The 14,696-nt window shown below is 46.4% G+C and overlaps 1 protein-coding gene across 1 annotated transcript in view; it reads right to left on the bottom strand.

The window, feature by feature from the left end:
- LOC147124013 (polypeptide N-acetylgalactosaminyltransferase-like 6) overlaps positions 1 to 14,696 on the bottom strand; it is a 184,186-nt gene that overhangs the window by 104,440 nt on the left and 65,050 nt on the right. Inside the window, exon 2 of the mRNA XM_086002743.1 lies at positions 13,999 to 14,107. Coding sequence (XP_085858869.1) covers positions 13,999 to 14,107 — 109 coding nt within the window. The remainder of the gene's footprint in view (positions 1 to 13,998; positions 14,108 to 14,696) is intronic.

Genomic DNA, 14,696 nt, shown 5'->3' with positions numbered 1-14,696 from the left:
CCACCGCTGTTGGGACGTGAATGGATCAGGAAGATACGTTTAGACTGGCACTCCATTCAGGCACTGACGGTGACCAGTAAGAAAAAAAATGATGATGACGTCATACCTGAACGATTAAAAGACATCTTGGCCAACGCCAAGGAAGTGTTTCAACAGGAACTAGGAACCTTGAAAGGCGTCACCGCCTCCATAAAAGTGGAAGATGCGGCAATTCCCAAGTTTTTTAAGGCAAGGCCGGTGCCATACGCAATTCGTCCAGCAGTCGAGGCAGAGCTGGAGAATTTGGAAAAGGCAGGCGTATTATCCAAGATAGATTTGAGCGAGTGGGCAACGCCCATCGTCCCGGTCATGAAGAAAACGTTGAATAATGATAAATCTGAAGTACAGAGAAAAATTCGCATCTGTGGGGACATCAAGGTAACTGTAAACCCGGTCCTTCACATGGTACAGTATCCTCTTCCGAGGATAGAAGATATTTTCGCCTCACTATCCGGAGGGAAAAGTTTCACCAAAATTGACTTGGCACAAGCATATCTACAGATGGAGGTTGAAGAGGCCTCTAAAAAGTATCTCACGATAAATACACACAAAGGCCTGTACCAGTACAATCGACTGGTTTTCGGAGTAGCATCAGCTCCAGCTATTTGGCAAAGAGCTATGGAGCAAGTCCTCCAAGGGATTCCGGGGACTCAATGCTACCTAGACGACATCCTTGTAACAGGAGAAAACGACAACGAGCAACTTGCCAATTTGGAGCAGGTGCTCACTAGGCTGAAAGAACGGGGCCTACGAGCAAATCGCCCCAAGTGCGAATTTTTCCAGAAACAAATATCATATTGTGGCCACATAATTAACGAGGAAGGGTTGCATAAGTCACCTGAAAAAATTGATGCGGTCATAAAAGCCCCAGCACCTGAAAATATCTCACAATTAAGGTCGTTCCTGGGATTGATAAATTACTATCATAAATTTTTACCGAACTTGTCAACTGTTCTGCACCCTCTTAACGAACTGCTACAAACGGGAGTAATTTGGAAATGGAGCGAAGACTGTAAACGCGCCTTCCATAAATGCAAAGGTTTGACCATGTCCAAGGAAGTTTTGGCTCATTACAACCCATCACTGCCAATCAGACTGATGCATCCCCTTACGGCGTAGGAGCGATATTATCGCATAGATTCCCTGATGGCTCGGAGCGGCCGATAGCTTTTGCGTCACGCTCATTGAACTCAGCTGAGCGTAACTATGCCCAAATTGACAGGGAAGCACTCAGCCTGGTATGGGGAGTGAAGAAATTCAACCATTACCTACATGGACAAAAATTTACCTTGTTGACTGACCATCAACCCCTCGTCTCCATATTCAACCCTAAAAAGGGTGTTCCCATTATGACAGCACAACGGCTACAGAGGTGGTCCCTTTTCCTAGGGGCACACCAATATGACATAGAATACAAAGGATCAAAACAGCATGGGAATGCTGACGGTTTATCGTGCCTACCGTTGCCAACGGTAGAAGAGGCACCTACAGTGGACCCAGTGGAGATGTTCCACTCAACCATAGTGGAATGTCTACCAGTAACAAATTCTGCCATTGAAAAGGAAACGAGAAATGACCCGACTCTCTCACGAGTCTACGATTTAACGGTGAAGGGATGGCCAGCACATGGCGAACCACTGTTGCCAGCATTCTCGCAAAGAAAACAGCTGTCAGTGTGCCGAGGAACCTTGATGTGTGGATCCAGAGTGGTGATTCCACCGAAACTCCAGGATAAAGTGCTAAAGGAGCTTCACGAGGGGCATCTGGGTGGAGTGAAAATGAAGAACCTAGCCATAGCGTTTGTGTGGTGGCCAGGTATCGATGGAGACATCGAAGAAATGACCAAGAGCTGCCTAGGATGCCAGAAGGTCCAAAACGCCCCACCACAAGCCCCTCTACATCCATGGGAGTGGCCCTCATCTCCATGGCAAAGGGTACACATCGACTTTGCTGGTCCATTTATGGACTCAATGTCCTTAATCGCAGTTGATGCACACTCCAAGTGGCCGGAGGTAATAAAGATGTCCTCCACCACCACGGAAAAAACCATCACAGTATTAAGGACCATATTTGCCAGGAATGGGCTGCCTGTACAGATCTGTTCTGATAATGGACCGCAATTTGTGTCCGAAGAATTCAGGAAGTTCTTAAAAAACAATGGGGTTAAGCACTACACGTCCGCCCCATACCATCCCGCCACCAATGGATTGGCTGAAAGGTATGTCCAGACCTTCAAGAAGGCCATAAAGGCCATGGGTAATGAAGACATAAATCTACAGCATAAGGTAGATAACTTCTTGTTTGCATACAGGAATGCAACACATATGGTTACAAACCAAACTCCCGCCATGATATTCTTCAATAGAAGCCTAAGATGCTGGCTGGATTTGATCAAGCCAAACATCAGAAGGGGCGTGGAGAACCGGCAATTTCAAGGCATGAATGAAAGGCCAACTAGAACCTTCCAGATAGGTCAACAAGTTTTGGCCCGGGACTACCGTACCGAGAAATGGCAGCCTGGAACTATTTGCGCACGACTAGGACCGCTGATGTATACCATGGACATTGGAGAAAGCATAATAAGGCGCCATGCTGACCAGATCATAGAGTCATCCGAAAAGGGACAACCCACACCACAACTCTATACGCCTAATGATGAAGCAGAGATACCCATAGTATCTACCTCCGATCCGGTGATACTGGAACCAGATGAACCCGACACTGGCATTCAAGCCGAATTGACCTTGCCAAAAGAACCTACTACACCACCAGAAACTACTACACCACCGAGGCGTTATCCGGACCGAGTCAGGAAGCCTCCAGAGAGACTGACTTATAATTGATTAACTGCAGCAAATGTGTAGATTATTGTTCTTGTAACATGTTAATTAATGATTACTTAAAATGTTATGTACTGGTTGTCTAAAAGGGGAGGAATTGTGGTGTATGTGCCTTTAAGAGCCCCCTGTGTACTGTAATGCCGGTAATGGCCACTCGGGCTATATAAGCCTGTATAGTGTCTTGTATCTGTTAGTTCACCTCCAGAATTTGTTCAGTAAACACCTGTGAAACCAACTCCTGCATTCCGTGTCTCCATTAACACATGGATACAACAGATGTTCTTGCCATGGAGGGAGTGCAGCGAAGATTCACCAGGCTGATACCTGGGATGGCAAGAATGACGTATGCGGAGAGATTGGGTCGATTGGGCTTATACTCGCTGGAGTTTAGAAGAATGAGAGGGGATCTCATTGAAACTTATAAAATTCTAACAGGACAAGACAGCCTAGATGCAGGAAGGATGTTCCCAATGGCGGGGGTGTCCATAACCAGGGGTCACAGTCTAAAGATAAGGGGTAAGCCATTTAGGAATGAGATGAGGAGGAATTTCTTCACCCAGAGAGTGGTGAACCTGTGGAATTTTCTACCACAGAAGGCAGTAGAGGCCAGTTCGTTAAATATATTCAAGAAGGAGTTAGATATATGTCTTAAGGCTAAAGGGATCAAGGGGTATGGGGAGAAGGCAGGGACAGGGTACTGAATTTGGACGATCAGCCATGATCTCATTGAATGGCGGAGCAGGCTCGAGGGGCCGAATGGCCTACTCCTGCTCCTATCTTCTATGTTTCTATGTTTCTATGTACCCTTTGGTTTATATTTCCTCTCATTCTTTCTACCAAAATGTATCACTTCACACTTTTCTGCATTAAATTTCACCAGTCTATCTATGTTCTTATGTTCTCTTGAAGTCTATCACTCTCCTCCTCACTGTTCACTATACTTCCAGTTTTGTGTCATCTGCAAATTTTGAAATTGTGCCCTGTACACCCTCATCCAAGTCATTAATATATATCAAGAAAAGCAGTGGTGCTGGTACTGACCCCTGGGGAGCAGCACTGTGTACCTTATCCAGTCCGAAAAACAACCATTCACCACTACTCTCTGTTTCCTGTCACTTAGCTAATTTCATATCCATGCTGCCACTGTCCCTTTTATTCCATGGGCTTCAACATTGCTGACAAACCTATTATGTGGCACTTTGCCGAACGCTTTTTGGAGATCCATGAACACCACGTCAACCACATTGCCCTCATCAACCCTCTCTGTTACCTCACCAAAAAACTCAATCAAGTTGGTTAAACACGATTTGCCTTCAACAAATCCGTGCTGGCTTTCCTTAATTAATCCATACTTGTCCAAGTGACTGTTAATTTTGTCCCTGATTATTGTTTCTAAAAGTTTCCTCATTACCGAGGTTAAACTGAATGGCCTGTAGTTGCTGGGTTTATCTTTACACCATTTTTTGAACAAGGGTGTAACATTTGCAATTCTCCAGTCCTCTGGCACCAGCCCCATTTCTAAGGAGGATTGGAAGATTATGGCCAGTATCACCACGATTTCTTCTTTCACTTCCCTCAGCATCCTAGGATGCATCCCATCTGGTCCTGGTGACTAATCTACCTCAAGTACAGCCAGCCTTTCTAGTACCTCGTCTTTATCAATTCTTATCCCATCCAGTATCTTCACTACCCTCTCCTTCACTGTGTCTATGACAGCATCATCTTCCTTGTTGAAGACAGATGCAAAGCACTCATTTAGCACCTCAACCATACCCTCTGCCTCCATGCATAGCTCTCCTTTACGATCCCTAATCGGCCCCACCCACCCTTTACTACCCTTTTACTATTCATATGCCTACAGAAGACTTTTGGATTACTTTTTATGTTAGCTGCCATTCTATTCTCATACTCTTTCTTTGCCCCTCTCATTTTCTTTTTCACTTCTCCTCTGAACTTTCTATATTTAGCCTGATTCTCAGGTGTATTCGTGACCTGACATCTGTCATACACGCTCATTTTCTGCTTCATCTTACTTTTTATCTCTTTCGTCATCCAGGAAGCTCTGACTTTAGTGTAGTGTATGTAACTGTTCTACCTTTAAGAGAACTATTGTATGTAACCGTCCACCTTTAAGAAAACTATTTTAGGTGTGGCACTACTTTATCTTGGCTGCTGTATACTGTAATACCGACGGTGACCACACCGGTATATAAGTGCTGTGTCAGGATTTATTGGGCAGATTCGCCCTGACCTTCGAATAGTAAAGTCCTGTTAAAGTTACTCTTGTAGTCTGTGTATTAATTCGCCATAATACTTACAGACTTAACAGTGGCGACGAGTTCGATCTTACCCTACGGCAACAATACTTCCGAAGCAGTTAACGAGCGTCGAGAAGAGGCACCCGCCCTCGTCGTTCTGCTGAGAGAAAACTCGAGTCTGCAGAGCAAGGAAGAAGGAAGAATTCAGACACGAAGCCTTCCATCAGCAACAGGCACTGATTGTCCCTTCTGCCACGGTGGTGAGTGAGCCGATCAGCACGAGAAGCAAGTCGGCCACGGTGACTGTGAGTAAAGGGAAAATAAAAAAAAAATAAACGGAGGATAAGGGCGGTGAACTCGACCATGGTCGGGGGAAAGGAGCCGGACAGAAGTCGGGCCCAGAGGCGCTGAGACTGGGGCAGCGTGGAGCACGGAAGCCGCGGTACAAGCGGGCTGGGAGATGCAACGGCGTCGTGAGACAGCTAGACCGCGACCGGCGAAAAAGGCCGGGCAGCTACCGAGGCCACGAGGCGCTGCGACCGGGATCGTAAGGCGCGGGAAGATATAAAAATAAATAAACCGCGGTGAACTCAGCCGCAGCCAGGGAGGAAAGCACCGGACTGCGAGAGGGCTGGGAGGCGCGATTGGAAGCCGCTGAGGGAGAGACAGAGCCCGAGCGAGCGGGAGAGACAGAGCCCGAGAGACAGAGCCCGAGCGAGGGAGACTGAGCGAGATCCAGCCCAGCGGCTGAAACTGTTCGCCGTCAACGGGTTGTACCCAGCGCCGGTTGCCCTGCCGAGAAAAGGGAACAAGGAACGCACTGAAGCCGACGCGCAGGCTGCGAACCCCGAAAGCCAGCGGTCGTCGCCCGAGGGAAAAGCTTACCCCTCCCACCAGGGGAAGAAACGCGGGAAGCCGCCAGTAGGCGGGGAAGACGACAGAAGCGGGAAACCGCCATTTTGAAAGTGGGCGGGGAAGGAAGACAAGCGCGGGAAACCGCCATTTTGAAAAAAAAAAAGTTAAAGAAATATTTCGTTGTTGTTTCTCAGGAAGAGTGTGAAGATGCCTAAGCGTAGTAACATCAACGGTTTCGATTCCGATGTGGAAGATTGGGCCACGTATGTAGAATGCATCGAGATATATTGTAAGGTCAATAAGATAGCAAATTATGACAAAGCTCTAACCTTACTAAACTCAATGGGTGCGAAGACATACGGGTTATTGAAGCATCTTCTATCACCAGCTAAACCGGCGGATCAGTCTTTCGCTAATATTGTTGCTGTCCTGAAGGATCATTTTAACCCCGCACCGCTGATGTTAGCGGAACGATCAAAATTTTACTTGAGAAGGCAACGAAAAGAGGAAAGCAACGCGGAGTACCTGGTTGAACTGCGTAGGCTAGCAAAATACTGTCAGTTTGGGGTAAACCTGACAGAGGCACTGAGAGACAAGTTCGTGTGCGGGATGTCGAAGGAAGGAACACAAAAACGACTGCTCGAAGAGAACGATCTTACACTTGATAAGGCTGTCCTTATTGCAGCATCGCACGAAGCCGCAGCGAGAGGCACGGCGGAAATGCAGCGGAAGACAGCGGTACTCAGTGTGGATCAAATGACTTCGGGTACAACGAAATGTTATCGTTGTGGGAAGACAACACACGACCAGAACCAATGCTGGTTTAAAAACCAGGAATGTAGAAAATGTGGCAAGCTTGGTCACATAGCTAAGGTATGCCGGTCAGGAAAGAAGACCAGCAATAATAAGTCACCGCAGAAGAAGTACAGAAAGGTACATAAGGTGACTGGGAAGAGTCCAGATGAACAGAATTCGGACTCAGACTCCAACAGCAAGGAACTGGGTAGTCTGAGGATTCACAATGTGAGTAAAGAAGCTGACCGACAAACTATCTGGGTCACACTACAGATTGCAAAAGTCCAAGTGAAGATGGAAGTGGACACCGGATCGGCGTTGACGGTCATGAATAAGCAAGATTACAAAAAGTTATTCAAACATATTCCCCTACGGGATACGGAGATAGTATTGCAGACATACACGGGGCACAGAGTATACCCCATCGGAAAGATAGAAGTCAAGGTGAGATACAAGGACAAAGATCACCAAGGGATGGACATGTATGTGCTGCCCAAGGGAGGTCCACCACTTCTGGGATGGGAGTGGATCAGGAAAATAAAGATAGACTGGCATTCACTAAACACAATGACGGTAGATTCCGGAAAGGAAGATGTCAAACCTGAACGGTTGCCCAGAATATTGGACGAAGCTAAAGAGGTGTTCCAGCAAGGACTGGGAACACTGAGAGGAATTAAAGCAAAAATCAAGATTGCAGAACATGCAAGCCCAAAATTTTTCAAAGCCAGATCGGTACCTTACGCGATACAACCTGCTGTGGAGGCAGAACTGGAAGAGCTTGAACGTTCAGGGGTACTGTCTAAGGTGGACTGGAGTGAGTGGGCCACGCCCATTGTTCCCGTCATGAAGTCTTCATCAAGTAACAAGCCAGGGGGACCGGGAAAGGTCCGCATCTGCGGAGACTTCAAGATCACAGTTAATCCGGTGCTTCACACGGTACAATACCCGCTCCCGCGGATTGAGGATATCTTTGCTTCATTGTCTGGCGGGAAACACTTCACCAAGATAGACCTGGCACAAGCATACTTACAAATGGAAGTCGAGGAAGAGTCGCGCCAGTATCTCACAATCAACACGCACAGAGGCTTGTATCGTTATAATAGACTGGTTTTTGGAGTAGCTTCGGCTCCAACAATTTGGCAGAGGGCCATGGAGCAGGTCTTACAGGGTATTCCAAGCACGCAGTGTTACTTGGACGATATCCTGATTACGGGAGAAGACGAGGAGGAACACCTCACAAATTTGAAACTGGTGCTCACCAGGTTGAAGGAATATGGCCTTCGAGTTAATCGCCAGAAATGCGAGTTCTTCCAGAAACGGATCTCATACTGCAGTCATGTCATTGACCAAGAGGGGCTGCACAAGTCACCTGACAAGATAGAAGCTGTCGTGAAGGCCCCCGCTCCGGAAAATGTATCACAGTTGAGATCGTTTCTGGGGTTGATTAATTATTACCACAAGTTTCTGCCAAATCTATCCACGGTGCTGCATCCGCTGAATGCTCTGTTGCGGAAAGAAGTACCATGGAAGTGGAGCGAGGACTGTAAGAAGGCCTTTCGCAGAAGCAAGGCGTTGATTACCTCTGAGGAAGTGTTGGCTCATTTCAACCCAACGTTACCTCTTCGTCTAGCTTGTGGTGCTTCCCCTTATGGAATTGGAGCAGTACTTTCACACAAGTTACCAAATGGCTCGGAAAGGCCAGTCGCATTTGCGTCCCGATCATTGACCTCCGCTGAGCGAAATTATGCTCAGATAGATAGGGAGGCCCTCAGCCTTGTGTGGGGAGTAAAGAAATTCAATCATTACCTGCAGGGCAAGAAGTTCACATTACTGACAGACCACCAGCCGTTGGTGTCCATATTCAACCCTAACAAGGCCGTTTCCACTATGACAGCACAAAGGCTACAGAGGTAGTCCGTGTTACTTGGGGCACACCAATATGACATCGAATACAAAAGGTCCAAACAGCATGGAAATGCTGATGGGTTATCGCGCCTACCGTTGCCAGTAGTAGAAGAGGCGGCTACAGTGGACCCGGTAGAGATGTTCCACTCACCCATAGTGGAATGTCTACTAGTAACAAATTCGATGATCGAAAATGAAACAAGAAATGACCCGACTCTCTCACGAGTCTACGATTTAACAGTGGAGGGATGGCCAGCACATGGCGAACCAACGCAGCCCGCATTTTCGCAAAGAAAAGAACAGCTGTCAGTGTGCCGAGGAACCTTGATGTGTGGATCTAGAGTGGTGATTCCACCCAAACTTCAGCAGAAGGTGCTAAAGGAGCTTCACGAGGGGCATCTGGGTGGAGTGAAAATGAAGAACCTAGCAAGAGCGTTTGTGTGGTGGCCAGGTATTGATGGAGACATCGAAGAAATAACCAAGAGCTGTCTAGGATGCCAGAAGGTCCAAAACGCGCCACCACAAGCTCCTCTGCATCCATGGGAGTGGCCCTCATCTCCTTGGCAAAGGGTACATGTCGACTTTGCTGGTCCATTTATGGACTCAATGTTTCTAATCGCGGTGGATGCACACTCCAAGTGGCCGGAAGTAATAAAGATGTCCTCCACCACCACGGAAAAAACCATCACAGTATTAAGGACCATATTTGCCAGGAATGGGCTGCCGGAACAGATCTGTTCTGATAATGGACCGCAATTTGTGTCCGAAGAATTCAGGAAGTTCTTAAAAAGGAATGGGGTCAAGCACTACACGTCAGCCCCATACCATCCCGCCACCAATGGATTAGCTGAAAGGTTTGTCCAGACCTTCAAGAAGGCCATAAAGGCCATGGGTAATGAAGACATCAACCTACAACATAAGGTAGATAACTTCTTGTTGGCGTACAGGAATGCAACACATGCGGTCACAAACCAAACTCCCGCCATGATGTTTTTCAATAGAAGACTAAGATGCCGGCTGGATTTGATTAAGCCAAACGTCAGAAGGGACGTAGAGAACCGGCAATTTCAGGGCATGAATGAAAGGCCAACTAGATCCTTTCAGATAGGTCAACAAGTTTTGGCCCGGGACTACCGTACCGAGAAATGGCAGCCTGGAACGATTGGGAAAAGGCTAGGGCCGCTGATGTATACCGTGGACATTGGTGACAGCATAATAAGGCGCCATGTTGACCAGATCATAGGGTCATCCACAATGGACCAACCTACTCCACAACCTTACACGGCTAATGTTGAAGCAGAGATACCCAGAGCACCTACCTCCGATCTGGTAATACTGGAATCAAATGAACCTGACACTGTCCTTCAAGCCGAATCGACCTTGCCAGAAGAACCTACTACCCCGCCGAAAACTACTACACCACCGAGGCGTTATCCGGACAGAGTCAGGAAGCCTCCAGAGAGACTGAATCTGTGAACTGTTTTGCATAAGTTGTATATATGTTATGATGTTATGTTAATGGGGAATAAGTATGTTGTAAGCTAAAAAGGGAGGATTGTAGTGTTTGTAACTGTTCTACCTTTAAGAGAACTATTGTATGTAACCGTCCACCTTTAAGAGAACTATTTTAGGTGTGGCACTACTTTATCTTGGCTGCTGTATACTGTAATACCGACGGTGACCACACCGGTATATAAGTGCTGTGTCAGGATTTATTGGGCAGATTCGCCCTGACCTTCGAATAGTAAAGTCCTGTTAAAGTTACTCTTGTAGTCTGTGTATTAATTCGTCATAATACCTACAGACTTTACATTTAGTTGCCCTGCCTTTCCCCCTCGTGGGAATGTACCTCGACTGTACCTGAACTAATTCCTCTTTAAAGGCAGCCCATTGTTTCACTACAGTTTGGCCTGTCAATTTTTGATTCCAGTTTACCCGGGCCAGATCCGTTCTCATCCCACAGAAATTGGCCTTCCTCCAATTAATTATTTTTACCCTAGATTGCTCCCTGTTTAATCTTTTGAAAAATAAATTTAAATGTTTTAAAGGGGCTAAAAATAACCTAAACTAATTTAAAGGATTTTTTATGTTTAAATAATGAAAATAAATTATTTTAATATTTATTTAAACTTTTATGCTGGTAAAAGAAGGCCTGATGCCTGCTTTTATCAGGCGTAAGAGTTTCACGGGCATTCGCTGGGCAGTAGTTGGGCAAATAGCCCAACTCTCCGCCCGCGAATGTCCATTTCCCGGGAATGCAGTGAATCTGTCGAGCTGAAAATTGACAGATCGCTACTTGTAGGTTTTCACGCACGCACATTGCACATGGAAACCCGGAACCTGCGTGGCGCTTACGGCCACATATGCGGTCCTAGGCCCCGGAAGATCCGGGCCAACATGTCTTTGGTGCCAAGTTAATTTAATGAAAAGTTTTTGCACTGATTTTAAAATGATAATGGGGCAGAAATTCCTCCCCAAACGCGTGAGTACGGAAGGGGTACTCACGCGTCTGGCCGGAGGAAATGCCGGTTTTCAGCATGCACAGCGCATGCGCTGAAAACCGGCATTTCCTCTCCTCTAACCCAAGAGGTGAAGAGGCTAGCGCGTGCGCTGTAGGGGGCAGCGTGTGCGTCTTGGATTTCCTCTGTTTTGGGGGATTTGCGCATGTGTAAAGGCCTCCGGTCTTTATGCTTGTAAAAAGCACACGTAAGTATTTATTTTTACAGGTAAGTGGTGTTTTAGTGTAATTTAGAATTTTTTTTTCCACAAGTTTATTATTTTAAAGAATCTACAATAAGGTAAGCTCAGTTTTAGACCCTTTTTATTAAAAATTTATTTTTTTCAAAAAAAAAAATTATTGTTTAATTTATTTTTTTTAACTTATTTATACCTAATTTAATGATTGGGATGTTTTTTTAAAATTTTATTTAAAGTTTAAGTAGTGTTTTGGGGTGCAGTGCTTTTCATGAGTTTGACAGTTCTTACTCTCGAACTTATGAATGAAGTTTCCCCTCCCCTGATTGGCTGAACAGTGCTCACCTGATCCCAGCCAGCACATCGCACTAACTACGCCGCTGGATCAGGTAAGCACTGCGCGCTGACATCTGAACCGGGCCTGTCACAGGAAATGCAAGCAGGCCCGGGCTTCAGATGTCAGCGCGCAGGGTGAGTGCAGATCGGGGGCTTGCACGCATGGCAAGCCCCCGACACCAAGTTCTGGGCCAATGACACACGGGGTATAAACTAGCCCTGCAATGTGTAGCAATATTGTAAATACACATTGCAAGCTAATTCTTAGCTCAGAAATGTCAAATCTCCTTTTTAATGCTGATATCGATACAGATCCCTCGTTAGAACGTTGCTGTTTATGGGAGCTTGCTGTGCGCAAATTGACTGCCGCGTTTCCCACATTATAACAGTGACTACACTCCAAAAAAGGGAGTCAAGGGTTGTGAGGAGCGGGCAGGGAAGTGGAGTTGAGGCCAAGATCAGATCAGCCACGATCTTACTGAATGGCGGAGCAGGCTCGAGGGGCCAAATGACCTCCTCCTGCTCCTACGTCTTATGTACGTCTTATGTTCTAGAACAAATGTTATTCCGAGTCTCAACCGAAACTTCCTTTTTGTTAACAGGGAATGTCAAATCCCAATATGAAAGAACTTGAAGCACGACCCAGCACAGCTTAGACGGGGATACACTTGTCTCTGGGTGGTAAGATTGTGGCTTTGAACCCCAAGCCAGCAAGCGCAACCATAATCTAAGGTAACATTCATGAACAGTACTGGGAGAAGTGCTGCACTGCTGGAGGTGCCTTCCTTGTTCGAGATGAGATGTTAAACCAAGGGCCTTGGTCTGTTTGTTCAGGCAGATTTTTTTTTTAAAAGCATTCCATGGCCTTTCTCCAGTTGTTCTGACCAACATCTCCTGCTCAACCAACACCAACTAACCATGCTGAATAACAAATGCTGCCTGACCTGCTGAGTATTTCCAGCCTTTTCTGTTTTTATATCAGATTTCCAGCATCCGCAGTATTTTGCTTTTTGCAATGCTGAACAACTGTTCATTCATCACATTCAAATGCTGCAGAATATGAGCCGGGCCAGACGACTGAACAAAGTCGCTGCACTTCACAAAGGAATTCAAAGTGTGAAGCACTTTGGAGATGATTGGCTGTATTTTCATTGAGGAGTCGGGTAGGAGGCGGAACTACAACTTTCGGGGTTGTAGTCCTGCCTCCATTGAGTTCTAGCCAACCCACGCGATTTAGACTTGATTGACCTTGTTGAGCTCGCCCAGCGGGCTCAGCAGGCCAATTAAGGGCCACCCGGCAACAGGTGATGTCACAGATTGATATTTCATCTGTCAAGACCTTTTTGACAGATGAAATATCAGCGTTCGACAGCTGTTTGAAGCTGTCAAACACTGACAATCTGTACTACAAGTTAATTCCTTCCTCTCAGGATGAATTAGTGATCTCCCCGGAGCAGAAAGCTGAATGCTGCAATTTTTGACAGCTTGCAGCCATTCTGCTTTCTGTGCCGGTGAGATGAGGGACTCCCGAGACCTGAAGGAAAGAAGGCTGTAAAGGTAAGTAAAGGTATGTAAAACTTCTTTAAACACTTTACACACACCAAACACACTTCCCTTTGCACTCATGCACCGATCACTCACCTGAACACCGGATATCTCGACCCCTCCAAGCCCTTCATCCCAACGGGCCACCTCCTCTAACTTGGCGTGGTTTGGAGCTGTCGGGAATCCCACACTTCAACATTAAAAATAGGGATTAGGCTAAAAACTGCCTGTTAGCTACCTGTTAACAGGCAGTTAATTGGCACTAATCCCCTTCCCGCCTCGGGGAGGCGGGTCCCAGTGCGGATCGGGTACCCGCCTCCTTTGAAACTGGCATGGAGGCGGGTTGGGTGCGGGATGGGTTCGTGCCCCCCGATTTTGGGATTTTAAGCCCCCGCACGCCTCCAATCCCGCCTCCACGGCCCAATGAAAATCCTGCCCGACATTTCTAGTGCTACCTAAATGCAAGTATTCTTGTAATATTTATGATGCAGTTGGTTTTCCAGCTGTGTCCATGGGCTTGACCTTGCCAATCATTGCTTGATGATCTACACTTTGTGAAAGCTTACACAGGTCCATAGGAAACCTGCTCAGATTGGAATTGGACTTTAACTCACCATTAAACAATAGCAAGGGAACATCCATTTTTTTGGGGTTGGAGATAATTGGCCCTATTGGAATGATTGAAGAAAGTATAACACTAGTTCTTAAAAAGAAAATCAGCCTCTCCGTACCTGAACGCATCAGGTCTTCCCGAATGCTTTCATAGTTGTGCCAATCTTTTCTTTTCAGCCCATCTGCCCAGCCATAGGAACGTTCTTCATTTGGGCCGAATGGAAACCCCTGTAAAACAGCATTCAAGCAGTTACTTTTTTTTGTTACATTGTTATTCCATTTCACGTTCAACTAGATCAAAAAAATAAAAATTTGTCCCAGGGATTTGAGCTTATCACCACTGGTTAGGAGTCTATTACTAAGGAAGGATATACTTGCCTTAGAGGGAATGCAATGAAGGTTAACCAGACTGATCCCTGGGATGAGGGGATTGTCCTATGAGGATTGATTGAGCAGACTAGGCCTATATTCTCTAGAGTGTAGAAGGATGAGAGGTGATCTCATTGAAACGTATAAAATTCTTAAAGGGCTTGACAGGGTCGATGCAGGGAGGATGTTTCCCCTGGCTGGAGAGTCTAGAACCAGGGGTCGCAGTCTCAGAATAAGGGGTTGGCCATTTAGGACCGAGATGAGGAGAAATTTCTTCACTCAGAGGGTGGTGAATCTTTGGAATTCTCTACCCCAGAGGGCTGTGGAGGCTCAGTCATTGATTTTAAGGCAGAAATCGATAGATTTTTGGATATTAAGGGAATCCAGGGATATGGGGATAATGCGGGAAAGTGGAGTTGAGGTAGAAGATCAGCCATGACCTTATTGA

This window comes from Somniosus microcephalus, chromosome 1 (assembly GCF_052327205.1).
Source record: "Somniosus microcephalus isolate GS21.2 chromosome 1, FLI_Smic_1.0, whole genome shotgun sequence".
Taxonomy (NCBI): domain Eukaryota; kingdom Metazoa; phylum Chordata; class Chondrichthyes; order Squaliformes; family Somniosidae; genus Somniosus; species Somniosus microcephalus.
Note: the sequence above shows the minus strand (reverse complement) of the source record. Positions and strands in the feature narration are given on the sequence as shown.